The following is an 18,667-nucleotide window of genomic DNA, read 5'->3' on the forward strand; positions in this document are numbered from 1 at the left end:
GGCTTTTCTTGAGAACATTTGTGCAGTTTTTCAAGTAATCAAATAGATTAATTAAACCTTGAATTGCATACAGACTTACCTGCCATTAAAGCTCTGTGGGGCTTACATCTGAGGACACGTGTGTCCAATTGCACTGCAATATTCTGTTATTTGGGCGAAACCTCTATTTAAAACACTGTAATATTTTAGGATATAAGAAAGGAAACTAAGTATCTGGTGGTGAAAGTTTATTCCAAAAACTGGGAACATACTGTCTACTGAACATGAATGAGCTGCTTCAAAAATCCAAGATCTCACTTTTAGTTATTTGTTTACATTATCAATCCTGTATACCTTCCTGCTCCAGAACTTTATTAATTCTCAGGAACCACCTCAAAAGTTTCCTTTTGTTGGCACTCATATTCCCAAATCAGACTGATCATATTTCAGCAGTGAAGTGGCATGTCCAAAGGATGTACTCTGCTTGCGACAGCTCTCAAGAAATTCCAAGTCAAGGCTGAAGAGGTTGATTTAATTCAATCAATCCATTAGTCCTCTGATTGCAACGTATTCCATGAACTTTCAGACTTCTGCAAGCCACTACGGGACACTGTGATACTTAGACAGTGCAGAGTACTGATTTATATGATTCTGGGGCCATTCCCTGACCCTTACACTGCTCCAGATGTTTCCTTTCTTCTCTTCCTTCATGTCCATGACCATCACTGTTTGCTTCAGCAGCCTTGTGTAGAAGTCGGGGCCCTGCCAGGCCAATGATCAGCGCTCCAATTGGAGCTGTGATCAGGATTCCCAGGAAAGCCACTGTCAAGACATCCATGCCGTATTTCATCTCTGTGTCCTTTTCACCTTGACTTCGTGCTGTATCTAAGGCAACAGAACCAATTGCAGCCTGGCAGGAGACAGAACAACAAAACCATCATTGTGAAGATTCACAGAATTGTAGAGTTGGAAGGGATCACAAGGGCCATCTAGACCAATCCTCTGTAATGCAGGAATCTCAGCTAAAGCATTCAAGAAAACAGGTTTTTTTAAACCCTCACCTTCCGGTTCAGAGTCTCCCAGTGTTGGTGTTATAGGGACAAAAGTGTGAAAAAGAGTCTCGTGTGGGGATCCAACAGGTCCTTTCTTATGTAATCAAGCTTTGAAGATACTACAACAGACCAGTCTTCAAAGGTCCCTCTCAAGTTCAATTGCTATGATTGATGCAGAATGCACCAACTTGCCTCCTGGGAAGTTCATTATCAAAGCAATCGTTTGGGATCATCGCTTTCAAGAGCCTTAGGAGGACAATTCAAATGATCCATCTATGCTTCTAAAGTTCAGATGGATTAATCTTGACTACCTTTGGTGGCGCAGGGGCCCAATCCACCTCTAGAGATGTGCCCACCTTTATTATGCAACTCGGTTGCTTTCTTTTAATCGAGGGACAAAGAAAAAAGCACCAAGAACTGGGGCAACTGCTCATCTTATGTTCTTCATGCTGCTGACTCCTGAGCAGGTGCCAAGACACAACCAAATGGAAGCAAACCCATAGCAGAAAGGCTTCGATTCCCTTTGGTGGCCATGGTGTGTTGTGGGTTTGTATTGCTGACTCCTCCAAAATATGACCTATTACTAATTAGTTGCTGCCCAGGACTCGCTCTTGACAGTTTATTAGATGGGCTGAAAATACCTATTTGTAGTAGTATACCATGGTGTTCCATAGCAAAAATAAAGGTAAAGGTACCCCTGCCCGTACGGGCCAGTCTTGACAGACTCTAGGGTTGTGTGCCCTTCTCACTCAAAGAGGCCGGGGGCCAGCGCTGTCCGAAGACACTTCCGGGTCACGTGGCCAGCGTGACGAAGCTGCTCTGGCGAGCCAGAGCCGCACACGGAATGCCGTTTACCTTCCTGCTAGTAAGCGGTCCCTATTTATCTATTTGCACCCAGGGGTGCTTTCGAACTGCTAGGTTGGCAGGCGCTGGGACCGAACAACGGGAGCGCACCCCGCCGCGGGGATTCGAACCGCCGACCTTTCGATCGGCAAGCCCTAGGCACTGAGGCTTTAACCCACAGCGCCACCCGCGTCCCTATATAGCAAAAATACCTTTAAGTAATACACTGTTAACCCCCTTGTTTGTAGAACATACAGGTCTGTTACTGCATACTGCACCTGGATGGTTGCTTTGGGGATCCATGCCAGTGAAATAAATATTTTCTCCTTGAGGTCAAAGCCGGCACAAAACATCAACAGGAATGTTGTCACAATTCGGACTATCAGTGCAACTCCCAGTGTAGCCACACAAAGCCCTGCAACAGAGAAATATGACTCATTAGCCTGGCCTTCATCTTATTAGTAAGAACAACCAAAGGCATGGGTCAACAGAGACAGGCAGATATTATTCAGATGAAGCAGTAACAGCTAGAAAACCTTTGCAATTGTTTTTGCAAACACAGCTGTCAACAGCAACACTATTTTTACTAATCTGTTGGCATCCTGTCTACCTTCAAAATAAGAACTCAAGGCAGATGTGTTTGTTCATAATAGCTAATTAATAACCTAAAACACCAAGAGTCAAATGGATGCATTTTCATCACCTCTGCCAGATTTCAACTTTGTAAGAAAACAGAAAATGGAAATCTATGTGCATTGATTGAAGGCTATAGATCGCTTCCAGATCAGATGAGACAAACACGGAAATAAGATTAAGCAGTTTTGCAATGCAGAGCAAAACAAGACTGAATATCCTGAGAACTCTGGGCCCAAATTTATAGTTTACTTAAAATAATTATTGAAACATTGGAGCAATTAAGCAAATTGATTAGGACATTATTAGTTGCTAGTAGCTGGGAAGTCAGTTAGGAACAAGTGAGTTCAACTTCAAGGCTGGCAAGTGCTGGTGTCAAATACAGTGGTGCCCCGCAAGACGAATGCCTCGGAAGACGAAAAACTCGCAAGACGAAAGAGTTTTTCATTTTCTGAGCTGCTTCACAAGACGGATTTCCCTATGGGCTTGCTTCGCAAGACGAAATGTCTTGCGCCTTTTTTTTAAAACCACCAATGCATTCCTATGGGAAACCGTCAATACACATTGGTGCTTCGCAAGACGAAAAATCTCGTAGAACGAAAAAACTCGCAGAACGAATTAATTTCGTCTTGCGAGGCACCACTGTAGTGGCTTAGTCTCTAAGCTATGAATTGGGAAGTCCCCAGTTTGAATCTTGCACCTGCTATAAACGCCTTGGATGACCTGTTAGGGAGTTGATCTCTCCCAACCTCAGTTTCCCAACTATAATATAGCAATAACTGCCACCGACAAACTGGACTCAGGAAAGAAGATCATTACTCCACGGTCTCCACCCATATGATAGAAAAGGAACAGGTGAAGGGAGCTCACTTCACTGCCCCTTTCCCTGGCAGAAAGAACAAAACTGCAACAAACACCCTGGAATCCCAATCCATCAACTAGGCTGGGTTGTGTGCATTTTGAGATTATGTTTGTGTGTGTGTGTGTACGCCTGCATTGAAATCAATTCTAAACCATCTTGGGCATCATTGTACCAAATGGTTGGATTTCAGATAAATAAACCAACCTACCATGCAAGGTAGATATAAAGGTTACAAGAACATAATAATGTAAGATTTTTCACATTTTCTTATGAAAAGCTTCGAAGTTTTCCTAGCTTTGGAAGAAGGACTCTGAACTGCCCTGAGACCTCCGGGTATAGGGCAGTATATTATTATTATTATTATTAATAATAATAATAATAATAATAGTACCCCTCAAAAGGTGAGCTACTTAGTTCACAGAATGTCGGTGCTTTCTTTAGGAGACCTACCAACTGTTTCAAGTCCGAGAGATGAAATAGATATTTCAGCTCCAATTAAACCAAACAGGAAGGGTTCAAAGATTTGCCAGGCAACCGCAACAATTTTTTCAACTTTCCTCTGCAGGGGGAGAGCAAAGACAGGCAGCATTGCAAGACAGACAGCATTGCTTCCCACACCAGTATTGGGCTGGGGGGCTGGAGACACATGTAAAATTACCCCTTCAATAATCATATCAAGCATGAATTTTAAAAGCTGTTCAAACCGTGCAAGTTTGATTCCATTTTTATTTATAAAACAGTATTAATTGACTTTCAAATATGTCCTGGAGGAACTATTCTGATAACGAGGCTACCCAGCCCCCTAAAGTGGCCTGCAAAAATGTTTACTTGCACCCTCTAAAACATTCCTGTTTAGGCAAGCCTAACCCAGATGCTTAGAAAGTTGAGGCAATCGTAAACTCTTTTTAGTATGGTTTAAAGTAGGGGTTGGCAAAGTTTTTGTGGCTTGGGCCGGTTCACGGTCCCACAGACGATGCGATGGGCTTGAGTGCGTGCGCACGCATGGGCAACCGCAATGGCGTGCACAGCTTCCCATTGGCTGCAGGAGCTTCCTGTAGCCAATAGGAAGCCAGCCAGCATCGCAGAAGGTGATCCTGGTTTAGCGCGGCGCATGGGAGCCGACCGAGCAGGCAGTGGGGGTCCATGGGCAGGTTAAACAACCCCCATTGGGCTGCTGGTGGCCCCTTGGGCCTTAGGTTGCCAACCCCTGGTTTAAAGTATGGTTCTAAGTTTCTCTTCATTTTATTGTTTTAACTTTTTTGTAAACCACTTTGAGGGTTTGGGGGGTTTTTTTGCAATCGAGTGGTACATATATTTTATTAAAAAGATAAATAATTTCCTGGTTTTTACTCATAAGAGGCGCTTGTCTTATGGGCAAAAAACAGGCTGGAAAACCTTTTGCAGGCAGTAAGTTCTGTTCCTTTGTTTGTACTCTCACCTGTGTGGAATTCCTGGTTGCCAATGGCTACCAGGCTTGTTTTTAAACGCAGGGCTGACTTGATAAGACAACTTAGATTAAGTAAGACACACCTTTTAGAATAAATCCTGGCTGAATGGACATTTTTTTGTGATGGTTTTTAAGCTTATTTGTTCAACAGCTTGTTCCAACATACCATTCCCTCTATTTCCAAAATTTAGATGCCACTGCTTTATGTAGCCAGAAAACTGCACCAACTGCACCAGCTGCAGCCTCAGGGCAACGCCAAGGTTTGCAAAAGTACCACCCTGAGCTGCTGCATTTCCTATTGCAACATTTTGCAGCAGCCCCTGCTTTTAATTGTCTATTTTCCTGACTTTCAGTCTCTAGGATTCACTGGCCCTGATCTTGCTCTAGACATTTGCAACAAATAGTGGGACAGAGATGCCCATTCCCATTCTCATTGAAAGATAGACCCAGTCAGTTCAATGGGATTTGTATCTGCATCAAGAGGAGAAAGCCCATCTTTGTGCACTAATCTCCTTTGCTGGCCAGGACAATTGTTTTCAGTGCCTAAGTTAATAATAACCAGCTACGGTAAGGAAATCTTAATGGCATTAGATCTATTTCACAACTCTCATATTTTGGAATCTGCAGGATTTTTGGACAGTGTGTTAACTGAACGCTCACCTTCTCATCAGACCACACCATACCAGCCAGAAATGCCAAGACAATTGTGCAGAGCCCACCGGATCCAGGGAAGCCAAAATACGTGCTGCCAAAAACAGCAAACACAGATAGACCCACCACAAAGAATGCTCTCTTGCATACAAGGGATGCCTAGGATAAGGAGATAAAAAATGGAAGGCAGCAGAGAAAAATGTCATGCTACAGATGAGAAGAAAGCTTGAAGAGAATAAAATATTAATAGATCTGCATGAGTGAAAAATCTATATTATTATTATTATTATTATTAATCACTTTTAAATATTTTCAGCTAAAGCATAGAGAGTTCTTTTTAACCATTCCCTGCTTTTCATGCTCCAAAACAGAGTCTCCAAAATGTTTTTCCTCTTTACCTGATCCTTGCTTGGGAAGTAGCAAACGAAAACTCCCAAAAGGCCACCAGCTACTATACCGACAGCAACTTCCAGCACACCACGAAATATATTTTCAAGGATGGAGCCTGTTTTGGCAAAGTGGAAGAAGGTGGCTCAAATGGATTTTTGAACAATCTCCTTGCTAAACAGGGCTATCTTACCCATAGGCGCTAGGGGTGTGGGGCACCTGGGCACCAGGCTTTCAGGAGTGCCCGGCCGAGTGTCCAGGGCCTGAGACCTGAGTCTGGGGAAGAGCCCACCAGTCGGTCGGAGCACCATGGCGGGCTCTTCTGCTGCAGGCGGCTCTGCGCTATGAGTTTGGGGGCGACCGAGTCAGCGAGATGCTGAGGCAGCCTGCCAGCTCCGCCCTCCTGCGCGCCTGGGACTGGGCAACCTGGGGGAGTGGGCACCGGGTGGATCTTTGCATCGGCACCACATATGCTTAAGACAGCCCTGTTGCTAAGGAACTACCAGAGGAAATATCCAAAGTGGTGATTAGCTTTATACAAAAGATAGGACTATGGAAGAAAGCCACAGGCATTCTAATATAACGCTTTATGGCAGGAGTGGGCAATCTGTTGCCCTCAGCCACATTTCATGCAGGTAGCAAGGAGGGCAAGGTGGAAAAGGGGGTGTTAGTAAGAGAGAGAGAGGAGGGAGAGGAAAGGAGGAGAGTGGAAGAAAGAGGAAAGGCTTTGTTGCATCCATTTTTTACTCCAAGCCAGCCTCAAAATTGGTTGCCGACTCCGGCCTTATGGCAACAGAATCAGCCTCTCACCAGCTTCCACCCTAAGGCACCAGGTTTCACAAGCAAAGGCGAGTGCCACTTCAGATTGCAAGTGGGGTGCATTGTGGTTTTCTTATTCCATGCAAAGCACCCATGCAATTCATCACCTGTATGTAGCAAATGATCGCATCAATAAGAAAGGCATATTCAAGCGCTCATCGATTCTATGAAGTAGCCAGGATACCTGAGGAGAAGGCCATCCCTAAGCAGGTATTGAAGCCCGTAATAGCCAGGATGTCATCAAAGCTCCCAGCAGCCATGAGCAAGGTGGGGACGCCCTTGTCAACACCATAGCCTCCCGCTTGTAAAATCAGCATCGAGGGAACAACTACAGCAGGGGACACAGCACCTAAAACAAATCTGAACAAAAACACACTATCAACCCTTCATGCCTGTTTGTGGGCACATTTCCTCCACTTCCTCTTATGAAATACAAAAGTGGACCTTCTGGATATGAACTTAATTCGTCCCAGGGGTTCATACTTACCCTAAAAAATATACACTTCTGGGTTTGCCGCGTTTGCCCGAAGGTAATGTAATCAGATGTCAAAGCGATAAACTACCAGACATTCAAAAGACATCTGAAGGCAGCCCTGTTCAGGGAAGTTTTTAATATGTGACATTTTAGTGTATTTTTCATCTTTGTTGGAAGCCACCCAGAGTGGCTGGGGAAACCCAGCCAGATGGGTGGGGTACAATTAATAAATTATTAATTATTATTATTATTATTATTATTATTATTATTACCCGAGGTACCACTGTACTGATTTTCAATGTGTTTTCCCACAAACTGGCTTCCATCCAAACAGAGAAGAAGAATGACCTAGCTGCGTTTCAAGCCAATAATGCGTACAAAGCCTCAGTCTAAGGCAGCTTCCTATGCTTCCTAGAACTGCTAGAAGAGAGCACGGATACAGTGGTACCTCGGGTTAAGAACTTAATTCATTTTGGAGGTCCATTCTTAACCTGAAACTGTTCTTAACCTGAGGTACCACTTTAGCTAATGGGCCCCCCTGCTGCTGCCATGCTGCCGCCGCCGCACGATTTCTGTTCTCATCCTGAAGCAAAGTTCTTAACCTGAGGTACTATTTCTGGGTTAGCGGAGTCTGTAACCTGAAGCGTCTGTAACCCAAGGTACCACTGTACTATTTTACAATGCAGAAATTAAAGAAACCCAAAATATAAATGGCAGGTGCACTTTCAATCAATGTTTTTCATGTAAGGTAGTTTCAGTTCAAGAAAAAGAAATACATCATTTCTAAGCTGGAAATGGGATGCGGGTGGCGTTGTGGGTTAAACCACAGAGCCTAGGACTTGCTGATTGGAAGGTTGGCAGTTTGAATCCCTGCGACGGGGTGAGTTCCCGTTGCTCGGTCCCTGCTCCTGCCAACCTAGCAGTTCGAAAGCACGTCAAAGTGCAAGTAGATAAATAGGTACCACTCCGGCAGGAAGGTAAACAGCATTTCCGTGCGCTGCTCTGGTTTGCCAGAAGCGGCTTAGTCATGCTGGCTACATGACCCGGAAGCTGTACGCTGGCTCCCTCGGCCAATAAAGTGAGAGGAGCGCCGCAACCCCAGAGTCGGTCACGACTGGACTTAATGGTCAGGGGTCCCACCCCGCAAAAAAAGCTGTAAAAAGTGGCTCACCCTAACATAAATCCCCACTGCCAAGGCAGGTGCATGAGGAAGTGAGACAAGACAGCTGCCGCACATGCTTCCACCATGCAGGGCCCCACGCTTAATCTTAAGCAGACAGCCTTCAGTTTTTTCAGAGCCTGAAAGACAAGCATATTAACACATCAGCAGCATCAGTGCAGAAGAAACCCCGTTGAGTTTTGCTCTGCTCAACTTTCATAATATAGGACAGAAGAAGGGTGCTTGGAGGTAAGGGGTGTGAAGTTCATCTCTTTCTGGGATCAACAGAGGTTCTCACTACAAGAGCAAACAGGGATGGAGAGAAGATATCAGGATATTATCAAGCGAGCATGTGGAGTTGGAATTGGTGATGGGGAAGAGTACTTCCCCCTGTGAGCTGAACTTACAATGACCTTGTCCAGAAGCCATTCTAAACCATGGAGCCACAGTGAGCTTATGTGACACAGCCACAAGAAGTGGAGAAGCCTTCATTTTATATTAACCACTGCTTGCTGTGTCGTCCAAACCTGGAGAAACTGTGGCTGAAACAAGCTAACTTCAAGCCACAGTTCATGAAGCTGGTTTGTTGCGACAAACCTTAGTTAAGACTAACCATAATCCAAGATTTGAACAATAGGTTGAACTGTGGTTAATCAAAAACAGAGGCTCCCAATTTCTGCCTCACAACCACACCAGAAGAGGACACGTGAGGGATGTGTGTGAGAGTGTCTCATTCTTGCATCCAAACACAGCTCATAGCTTATTAAATTCTGCCATCTGAACATGGCTTAGAAACAGATGGAAATTAGTTATAGGTTCAAAAAGGCCATGAAGTGAACAATCAGTTCTTCATGGGGGTAACAGGCTTCCCCACACAGAACAACTGTTTTCCTCATGCAAAATTTACAAGAACTTAAGCTTAAACCAAGCCTTATATGAGGAACGGTTTAGGGGATTGGATATGTTTAGCCTGGTAAAATGGAGACTGAGAAGAGATATGATAGCCATCTTCAAATATCTAAAGGGCTGTCACATGGAAGATGCAGCAAGCTTGTTTTCTCCTGCTCTCGAGGCTAAGACCTGAACCAATGGATTCAAGTTACAAGAAAGGAGATTCTAACTAAACGCCAGTAAGAGATATTCAACAGTACCATTTAATGCTCTACCTTTGGGTCAAGGCCAAGGCCAGCACGAGCCAAGATAATGGAGAGGGCGATATTTTTCAGGGCAACTGCCCATTTCACTTTGATCCGGACTATGTTACTGATCAGTGGAACATTTCTGAGGAGAAATCCAACAAGCAGCATTCCTAAAAGGAACAGAGAACGGGAAAACACACTGCCTGAAAAAATTCTGAATAAGATTAGATGCCTTCGCAGCTTAAGCATTCTATCCTCACAGAAATATAGCCTGTACCAAAAGCTCAAGAAAAAGAATATGAACCAGTGGTTACAACACAGGGGGGTAGATTAATGCAAATTCCTGAATTTGCAGATCTAATGGAAAATCCCATTTCCATACTCCTGGCATTCAGTCAAATATGCTTCCCAGCATATAATTTTTCATATTTGTATTCCACCCTTCCTCTTAGGAACTCAGTTTAGTCATACAACAGGTTCTCCTGTATTACCATATTTTTGCCCTAGAGGACGCACTTTTCCCCCTCCAAAAATGAAGGGGAAATCTGTGTGCGTCCTATGGGGCGAATACAGGCTTTCGCTGAAGCTTGGAGAGCGAGAGGGGTCAGTGCGCACCGACCCCTCTCGCTCTCCAGGCTTCAGGAAGCTATCAGCAAGCAGAGCGCCCCTCCCGCAGGGCTCCCCACACTGCGGATAGCAGCCTGCTGCCCGGCGCGCAGGGCACCCTGAAGCAGAGCGCCCCTCGCACCAGGCAGACATCCGCAGCGTGGGGAGCCCTGCAGCAGCCTGCCGCCCGGCGCGCAAGGCGCCCTGAAGCAGAGCGCCCCTCGCGCCGGGCAGACATTGGCCAGCCCCACAAGCTCGGGGGACAGCGGGGAGGCGGAGCGCCGCCATAGCGCTGTTCCCCGACCTGGTTTTGGGGGGGAAATAAAGGGGGAAATTTTTTCCTTTATTCCCCCCCCAAAAAACTAGGTGCGTCCTTTGGTAGTTTCACAACAATCCTATGGGACAGGTTAAGCAAAAAGACAGTGTATCTGATCTGTAAAAGCCACATTGGCCACGGAACTTAAAGTTGATATTCTGTAGATTGGGAAAGTTATCATATGTAGAACTACCAAGTCACTTACTCATAGGACCATGACCTGATAGAATCTACCTACCTTCTCAAGATGTTGCAGAGATTTTAAAAAATTAAACAACATGCTTCAATTTAACTAAAAATAGTACCTCCTCACTCCAAGAGTTTCTTCAGCACCAAGAAAATCTCTGTGAAAGATTTAAGTAGCCTAGAGGATACCTGAACTGTTAACAGAATGGATTCACGTCAAGGTTGTCAACTGATTAAAGCTGATCTTTAAGTGAGTAATCACTTGTCCTTTAGCTGATTAATCAATTCAATTTAACAGTGCAAATGGCTTCTTGAGATTCTGTCAATTATTTTTGCTTATTAATTTTTACAGAAGCACCATTTCCTTTCTTTTTAACTCCATTTTAAAGAAGTTCTCCAGGAATAATTTAGCCTACCCCCCCACCAAGAAAAAAGCCCACCCATGCCCAAGCAATTAAAATTTGCCATCACCACTGTTTCAAGAAGTGGCAGAAAGATATATCCAGATTTGTCTGGCAGGGCAAAAAGCCAAGAATAAAATTTAAAATACTAACAGATGCAAAGGAAAGAGGAGGCTTTGCCCTGCCAGACTTGAAACTTTACTATGAAGCAGCAGCTTTTTGCTGGCTGAAAGAATGGCTACTTCTTGAAAATACAGATATACTGGATTTAGAAGGATTCAATAATGCGTTTGGGTGGCATGCTTACTTATGGTATGACAAGGTTAAAGTTCACAGAATGTTTAAGATTCACATTGTCAGGAAAGCATTGTTTAATGTATGGATTAGATATAAGGATTTCTTTGAAAACAAGACCCCAAGGTGGTTATCTCCGATGGAAGCAAAAGCAGTCAAAAAACTCAATATGGAGGCCAATTGGCCAAAATATTGGGAGATACTAGAACAAGATGGAGATAAATTGAAACTGCAGAGTTTTGACAAATTAAAAAGTAAAGTCCGTGATTGGCTCCATTATCATCAGATAATGGAGGCATATAAATTGGATAGAAAAATTGGCTTCCAGGTGGAAAAATCAAAATTGGAAACAGAATTGTTAGAACCCAAAACTAAGATATTGGCAAGAATGTATAATCTGCTGCTGAAATGGAATACACAGGACGAGGAAGTGAAATCAGTAATGATTAAATGGGCACAAGATGTGGGTCACAACATAATGCTAGCCGACTGGGAACGGTTATGGACCACTGGGCTAAAGTTTACGGCATGTAATGCCCTAAGAGAAAATATTATGAAACTGATATACAGATGGTACATAACACCAGTCAAACTAGCAAAAATTTACCATATGCCCGATAACAAATGTTGGAAATGTAAAGAAACTGAAGGTACCTTTTTTCACCTCTGGTGGACATGCCCAAGGATTAAGACCTTTTGGGAGATGATCTATAATGAACTGAAGAAAGTATTTAAATACACATTCCCGAAGAAACCGGAGGCCTTTCTCCTGGGCATGGTCAATCAAGAGGTACGTATGAAAGACAGGATATTTTTTATGTACGCCACAACAGCAGCAAGAATACTTATTGCAAAGTATTGGAAGACACAAGAATTACCCACGCTGGAGGAATGGCAGATGAAAGTCATGGACTACATGGAATCCGCAGAAATGACTGGCAGAATCAGAGACCAGGGAGAAGAGACGGTGGAGGAAGATTGGAAAAAATTTAAAGACTATTTACAGAAACACTACAAGATTAATGAATGTTAAAATAACACCAGATTGAATGTATAAGGTTATTGGAGTAAAATTTTAAGGATCAGAAGACCCAACATCTTAAGTTCTAAGCATTGAATAAGCTATATTAAGACATTCAAATCAGAAAGGAGGTTAATTATGACAGAGGGAAGGGATTTGTTGTTTAATTGTATGAATTGGAATACAGGGAAGGGAGACTCGGGGAAGTCAGAGAAGCAAGTTAATGCAAGATCAATATGAAGATAAGATTGTTTTTATTTCTGTTGTTTGTAGTATGTTATGTTTGTGTATTGTTTGTTGCTTTTGTTTTGCTTTGTCGTCTTTTATGCAAAATCGAATAAAATATTTTTTAAAAAAATAAAATAAAATTTGCCATCACCAAACAAAACTGTTCCTCTCTAATCAATTAAAGCTACAGTTAATTAATCTAACAATTAAACTTAACACTAACAGGTTGTATAATCTGACTGCAGATAAACCTCTCTGTAATCTCTGCCCTGTCATGTCCACAGATCAAACCTATGTAACAGCAAGTTGATGGCAGGCTCATTGACAACTTACCAAGAAGTGGAGGGAATGGAGGTAGGCCGGGAAGTTTAATGATGCCCATAAATTTACCACCAATTACAGCAGAAAAGAAGAGGAACAAAATTCCGAAGAGGTTCCCACCAGGAAGACACTCTTGGCCTGTAATGGACCAGGCCACAGCCCAGACCAGCACCATAGCTGCCACTGGAAGAAGAAATAAAGTTGGAGAGGCATGAATATATTTCTTAGCATTTGTGGATATGTTAGTAAAATAACTTCACACATTCCTGCCTCTTCCCTTTCTTTTCACATACCATTTGTCACGATTCTGGCAATTATGCCTTGTGGAGGACAGGCACATATTCGCCTCAGTTTCCCTGATGTCTTTGACTCAACCACAGGCTCTTGTGTTTGATGCTCACAGCTGTTCAGCAGAGCAGTCTCTTCAGTTTGCGTATGACCATCAACAGCTTTGGAGTCCAAAACACTGGCTTCCTGAATTAAAACGAGGAAATGCTATCAACGATAACAACCATAATTTGTAGACTTTCACCAAAGTACCAAACTGCCAAGGCTGGAGTCCTTGGCATATTTACAAGGAAACAAGCGCTGCTGAAATGGATGGGGTTTACTTCTGAGTAAATGCATTTAGGGTGGGCTGTGCATTTCTCTGAAGAAGACTCAGAATTTTAGAGCTGAAGGGGATATTGGAGGTCATCTGCGCCAACTCCCTTTTCAATGTCAGAGGTTCTTGAGTGTCAACGGAGGGATTTTCAGCAGGAACCCATCTAGATCAGATGTGAGTTGGAAGGGACCCAAGGGTCATCTAGTACAGGCACCCGCAACTCCAGATGTTTTGGATAATAATAATAATTTATTTATTTATATCCCGCCCATCTGGCTGGGTTTCCCCAGCCACATCATCCCTGACCACTGGCCCTGTTAGCTAGGGATCATGGGAGTTGTAGGCCAAAACATCTGGAAGGCCACAGGTTGGGGATGCCTGATCTAGTACAACCCTCTGCAATGCAGGAATATGCAGCTGGCCCATATGGGGATCAAACTAGCAACCTTGGCGTTATCAGCATCATGCTGTAACCAACTGAGCTAACAGCCATGTTCCGGCATGGCAGATTTTTCTTCAAAAATATAAGTGGCTTGCTTAAGTATGATTTTTAATAAGCATGAATAACATAACCTAGAGCCTGCCCCTTAGCGAGAACACAATTGGGTGGAGAAGAAGACCCCAGGACTGAAAAGACAGGTATCTTGCTGTGCCTCTGGTGCAGCAGGTTGAGAACTTGCAGACATCCAATGAAGCAGAATGCTTGAAGATTCAGGACAGCCAAATTAAGTGTTTATTCACACAGCACATTACTTAAACTATGGAATTCACAACTGCAGGGTGTAGTGATTGCCACCAACTTGGATGGCTTCAAAAGAGAATTAAACAAACCGATGGAAGAGAAGTCTATCAATGGCTTCTAGCCACAATATCTTTGTTTTGCATCCACTCCACTGGGGAGTGTGTTGTTGTACTCCGGTCCTGCTTTCAAGGTTCCCATAGACATCTGGCTGGCCACTGTGAGAACAGGATCATGGATCAGGTGGGCCATTGTCCCTATCCAGCAGGCTCTTCTTCTTACGTTCTTCTATTCAGGTCATCCATAGTTGTAAAAGATCTGAACCAGCAGTACCTGAGTTACTAGATGCATGGGAATAACATCTGAGCTTGCATTTGCAGCAGGTAGTGTTTCCTCACTCTCTGCCACCAGGTCCTCTGGCATTTTGACCAACCTAAGATAAAACAGCAGCAACAACAACAAAAAGTAGAGTTACCTATCAATCAACAAATAGAACTTTCAGGTGTAATAAATCCTACCGGTTCCAGATTTTTTTTTATCAGCATTATGACTTTCTGCTATTCATCTTTTTGAAAGAAAGAAAGAAGATTGCCCTTTCATGCTTGAGCTTCATCAGTGGTTGTTTGCACTAAACCAGGATTGGTGAACCTGTGGTCTTCCATATGTTGCTAGACTATATCTCCACCATCCCTGACCATTGGTCATGCTGGCTGGCCGGGGCTAAAGGGAATTGGAGTCCAAAATCATCTGGGTTCCCCCCAATCCTGATCACAGGGAAGGTATACACCAAACTATTCCATCTGAGGCATGGAAGGATGTCACCAGTTTTGTATCCGGGAAATTTTTGAGTCACTTCATTGGAAAAACAGTGACATACAAATACAAAAGCAAGCTGCAATAAACCCAAATTAGTAAGACCTTTCAAAGTTGTGCAAGGACTACACACTCCCAGCACACCAATGCTCTTTCAGTGGGCAAAAACAAGCTTTTCTAAGCACCAAATGCGATAAAGTAATGAAGACCGAGGGGTCTCTAAATTATATTTCATATTCCCATAATTCAATGGCAGCTCCCCCACCCAGGTTAATCGTTGCTCTAAGCAGGGGGATTTTTAAAAATCAGGATCATGCCTGAAGAGGAAAGGATTAAATGCGTGCTGCAGTCCTGAATAGAATTGCCCCCTTCCCTGCGTCTAGTTATTAAATTTCAAAAATACTGGTGTCATTGCTAGCTGTGCAAGTAAAGTCTAGGTTGACCCTAGCAGGCCTGCTATGTGGCTTATAGCATTCAGATGCCTTGATGGTGAGCATCTGAATGCAGACCATAGCCCAAACTGTCAGTTTACACAACCTTGCAGGGCTGCTGCTGCTGGATTATTTGAAATTGGGGTGATATGCGGCTATATAATGTGTTACTCAGGGTACACTCACTGAAATGAATGACAATGCCTAAGTAATGTTGATTAATTCTAATGCGTCTGAGTAAACCTTAGTTGAAAACTACCCTGGGTGCACCAATGCAGTGTTGACCAGCCACATGCATACATTCTGTACTTAACTGCCTGATGAACTGTAAGTGGCTGGGGGGTCACTCTGTTCCTTTGCTAACTGGAGAGTGTTTGTCAAAATAGACTGATGGGAGCCAGCGCCTGCCAAGCCACAAGAACATGCGCTCATTCTCAAGAATGCCAAGCTGGTTCCTGCCAACTCTCTGGGTTCTGCTTTCTGCAACTAGATAGAAACGAAAGGATTGCTTTTCCCAACAAGTCAGAGCAACTGATTCTTAGAGTTGCCAAGGGAGGATGGCACGCCTGGAGGAGCCAATCCCCTGCCTACGTAAAAAACAACCCAAAAGATAATGTAAGGCGCATCTGAGCGCACACGCCCTTCCCCCGCGCAGGGAAATCTGGTCGTCGGGTGCTCCTTCCCCTTCCTCTTAGCGGAAAGAAGGGCGTCATCACGCCTAGATTGCCGCTAGTACCATGCGTCTGATGGAAAGCTCTCTTTGCCTCGATTTCGTTACATATGTGCAGACAGTATTATATTGATCAAGGTTTAAATGCTTTTAAATGATCGCTTTTTCTATGTTTTAGCGGTTCTGTAAATAGAATAGAATAGAATCGTGGGAAATCAGTCGGCCGGTTCCGCGGTGCGTGCGCTTTTGCGCACAGACCTGCTTCCAGTTCAGCTCCTGGGGGGTTGAAAGAGGAGGACGCGCGGAATAATCGTGCCTACCTAGGAAAGGAAGAGCCTCAGGCCTTCTAGAGATTGCAGGAAGGCGACGAGGGTGGCTGCTGATCCGCAGGCTGCCGGCTTTCTGCCGCTGCTAGCGGTGGGGGCCGAGAAGGCGAGCTCGCCATGCCGTCCAAAACGCTGCAACAAGAAGCGCTGGCAGAGTCGGCTTAGAGACGCCTATTTCGCCTGGGTTCCTTTGCCAAGCCTCCCTCCCAACGCTGGTGGCGCCCGCCCTTATATGGGGCCCTCCCTTTTACCCATTTGGAGGGAGCGGGCTGCCAAGCTCCGCTTGCAGGGATCAGATGTAGTAGCAAAGCGGCAGCGCGGCGTAAGATACCCCGCACCTTGGAAAGTGCTGGCAGATAAAAGGGAAGCGGACATCTGTTTCCAGGAAGCAACTGGCTGGCAGAGGGCAGCCCAAGGCCACGATGCAAATGCAGCACCGTGAGTGGCAGGATCCCAGTGGCCTATTCCACTTCACAATAAGGGTGCACGCCAATTAAAGGTGGCCTTTCTCTTAAAGCTGCCGTTGCGCTCTCCAGGCCTATAGCAATTCCCTGCTGTTGCAGCGAGAGAGAGAAACGCTAACAAGGCGCTTTGAAGTGGTTTTGCTATCATTCTTCTTTGGCGATCACTCGTAGCCGAGTAGGATTGTCTTCCATAAACATGGCTTTACCAATGAGTCCATAAGTGACTGTGGAAGCCAATTCTGGACCCACACGTCCTTCCACAGTGGGGACATTAGTTCCCGGGTGGGAGTTGATCACGGTGTGGATTTGCCAAGCGTGCCTTCCTCTTAGCACGTTTCTCCCTTTCATCCTGCGTTCGAGTGTCATCAAAGCCCATGACACCTTTGGTAAAGGCTGTTCTCCAACTGGAGCGCTCACAGGCCAGTGTTTCCCAGTTGTCGGTGTTTATACTACAGTACATTTTTTTAGATTTGCCTTGTCACAGAACCCGCGTATCTAATTCTGCTTTGTGCATCTCAAGGAAGTCCTTTTTGGCCTATTTCCAGCCAAGAGAGATGCAGTTCCTGTGTTTTTGGATGCTGTCCAGGCTGTACTTTCAAGCAAGGCTGCTCTCTGGTGCTAAATGAATTTTGTTTTGCTTCTCTTTCTCTCTCTCTGATTGTGTTAATTGATAGCATTAACTGCATCATGTCACACATTGGGGCCTCAGGAAACACTGTTTAGGAAAGCTTTTAATGTTTAATAGACTATTGTATTTTAATATTTTGTTGGAAACCCAGCCAGATGGGCGGGGTATAAATAATAATAATAATTATTATTATTATTATTTAAAAGAGGCACTCGAAGCATTTGTTGCAGGTAGAAAGCAAACGTGGCAAGGAAAGTTAAACAGTCTGCCACAGGATGCAGTGGTTGCTACTAAAATGCTTTTTAAAAGGGAGGCAGGTTAAGACAAATTCATGGAGAATAAGAGTTGCATTGTCTACTGGCCAGCAGTGTACACACTATACCCTTAAAACATATTTTAAGCACATTCTTCCCCTCAAGGAATACTGGGCACTGTAGTTTGTTCAGGATTGTTGAGAATTGTAACTGTGAGGGAGTGAACTACAGTACCCAGAATTCTTTGAGAAATAATATGCTTTAAAGGTATAGAGTGTACACACAACGTAGGTTCTTCCAGTTGCTGGGAATTATGTGGTTGGTGCTATTGCATTTATGTCTTGCTTGTGGCATATGGTTGGCCTCTGAGAACAGGTTGCTGGACCAGATGACCATTAGGCAAATTAAGTTAGAACCTTTCACCCTAGAGTATTAGGGTTTGCTTTGTTTGCTAGGGAAGATGCATTTGTTTTCATGTTTATTTGTTCTTACACATACCGGTCCATTAATAAAACAGCAAGCATCCCCTCCACTGCAGCCGTAATGTATCACATTAATTTACTTAAATGTCAGAGGAGCTCTGAAATCCTTTGTCTGTCCACACTAATGCTGCAGTGGCATTCCACTGCATTCCACCACCATCCACTGCATTCCACTGCATTCCACCACCGTCCCCCCAAAGTAGGCCTGAAAAAGTATTGCTGCAATGATTTGACAAACACGTGGTACAGACTGGCTTGTAAAAAGCCAGTTAAGAAATGTTGGCAAGCTCTGTGAAAAGGATTAGTATGGAAACGAAAGCTCCTTCACAGAGTAGCAATGGGATGGACCTCTTCCCACAGTTTCATGTTATGAGATGTCGAACAAATCAATACCTGAAGTGGCCTTCCACCAACATGGGCCATTGGTCCACTTAGGT

General features: G+C 44.2%; 1 protein-coding gene and 1 long non-coding RNA gene across 2 annotated transcripts in view; one reads left to right on the top strand and one right to left on the bottom strand.

Moving 5' to 3' along the window:
• Positions 1-18,667, top strand: part of LOC310685201 — a 606,217-nt gene that overhangs the window by 79,557 nt on the left and 507,993 nt on the right. The window lies entirely within an intron of this gene.
• SLC9B2 (solute carrier family 9 member B2) lies at positions 211-16,691 on the bottom strand. Its single transcript, XM_083456780.1, is given in 13 exon segments — positions 211-673; positions 676-889; positions 2,153-2,289; positions 3,820-3,928; positions 5,477-5,626; positions 5,866-5,972; positions 6,858-7,033; positions 8,320-8,447; positions 9,474-9,616; positions 12,832-13,002; positions 13,113-13,293; positions 14,496-14,595; positions 16,397-16,691. Coding segments are annotated over 12 exon segments (1,629 nt in total). The 5' UTR covers positions 14,586-14,595; positions 16,397-16,691; the 3' UTR covers positions 211-650.

Source organism: Podarcis tiliguerta (genome assembly GCF_965153285.1).
Source record: "Podarcis tiliguerta genome assembly, chromosome: 9".
NCBI classification, from domain to species: Eukaryota; Metazoa; Chordata; class Lepidosauria; order Squamata; family Lacertidae; genus Podarcis; species Podarcis tiliguerta.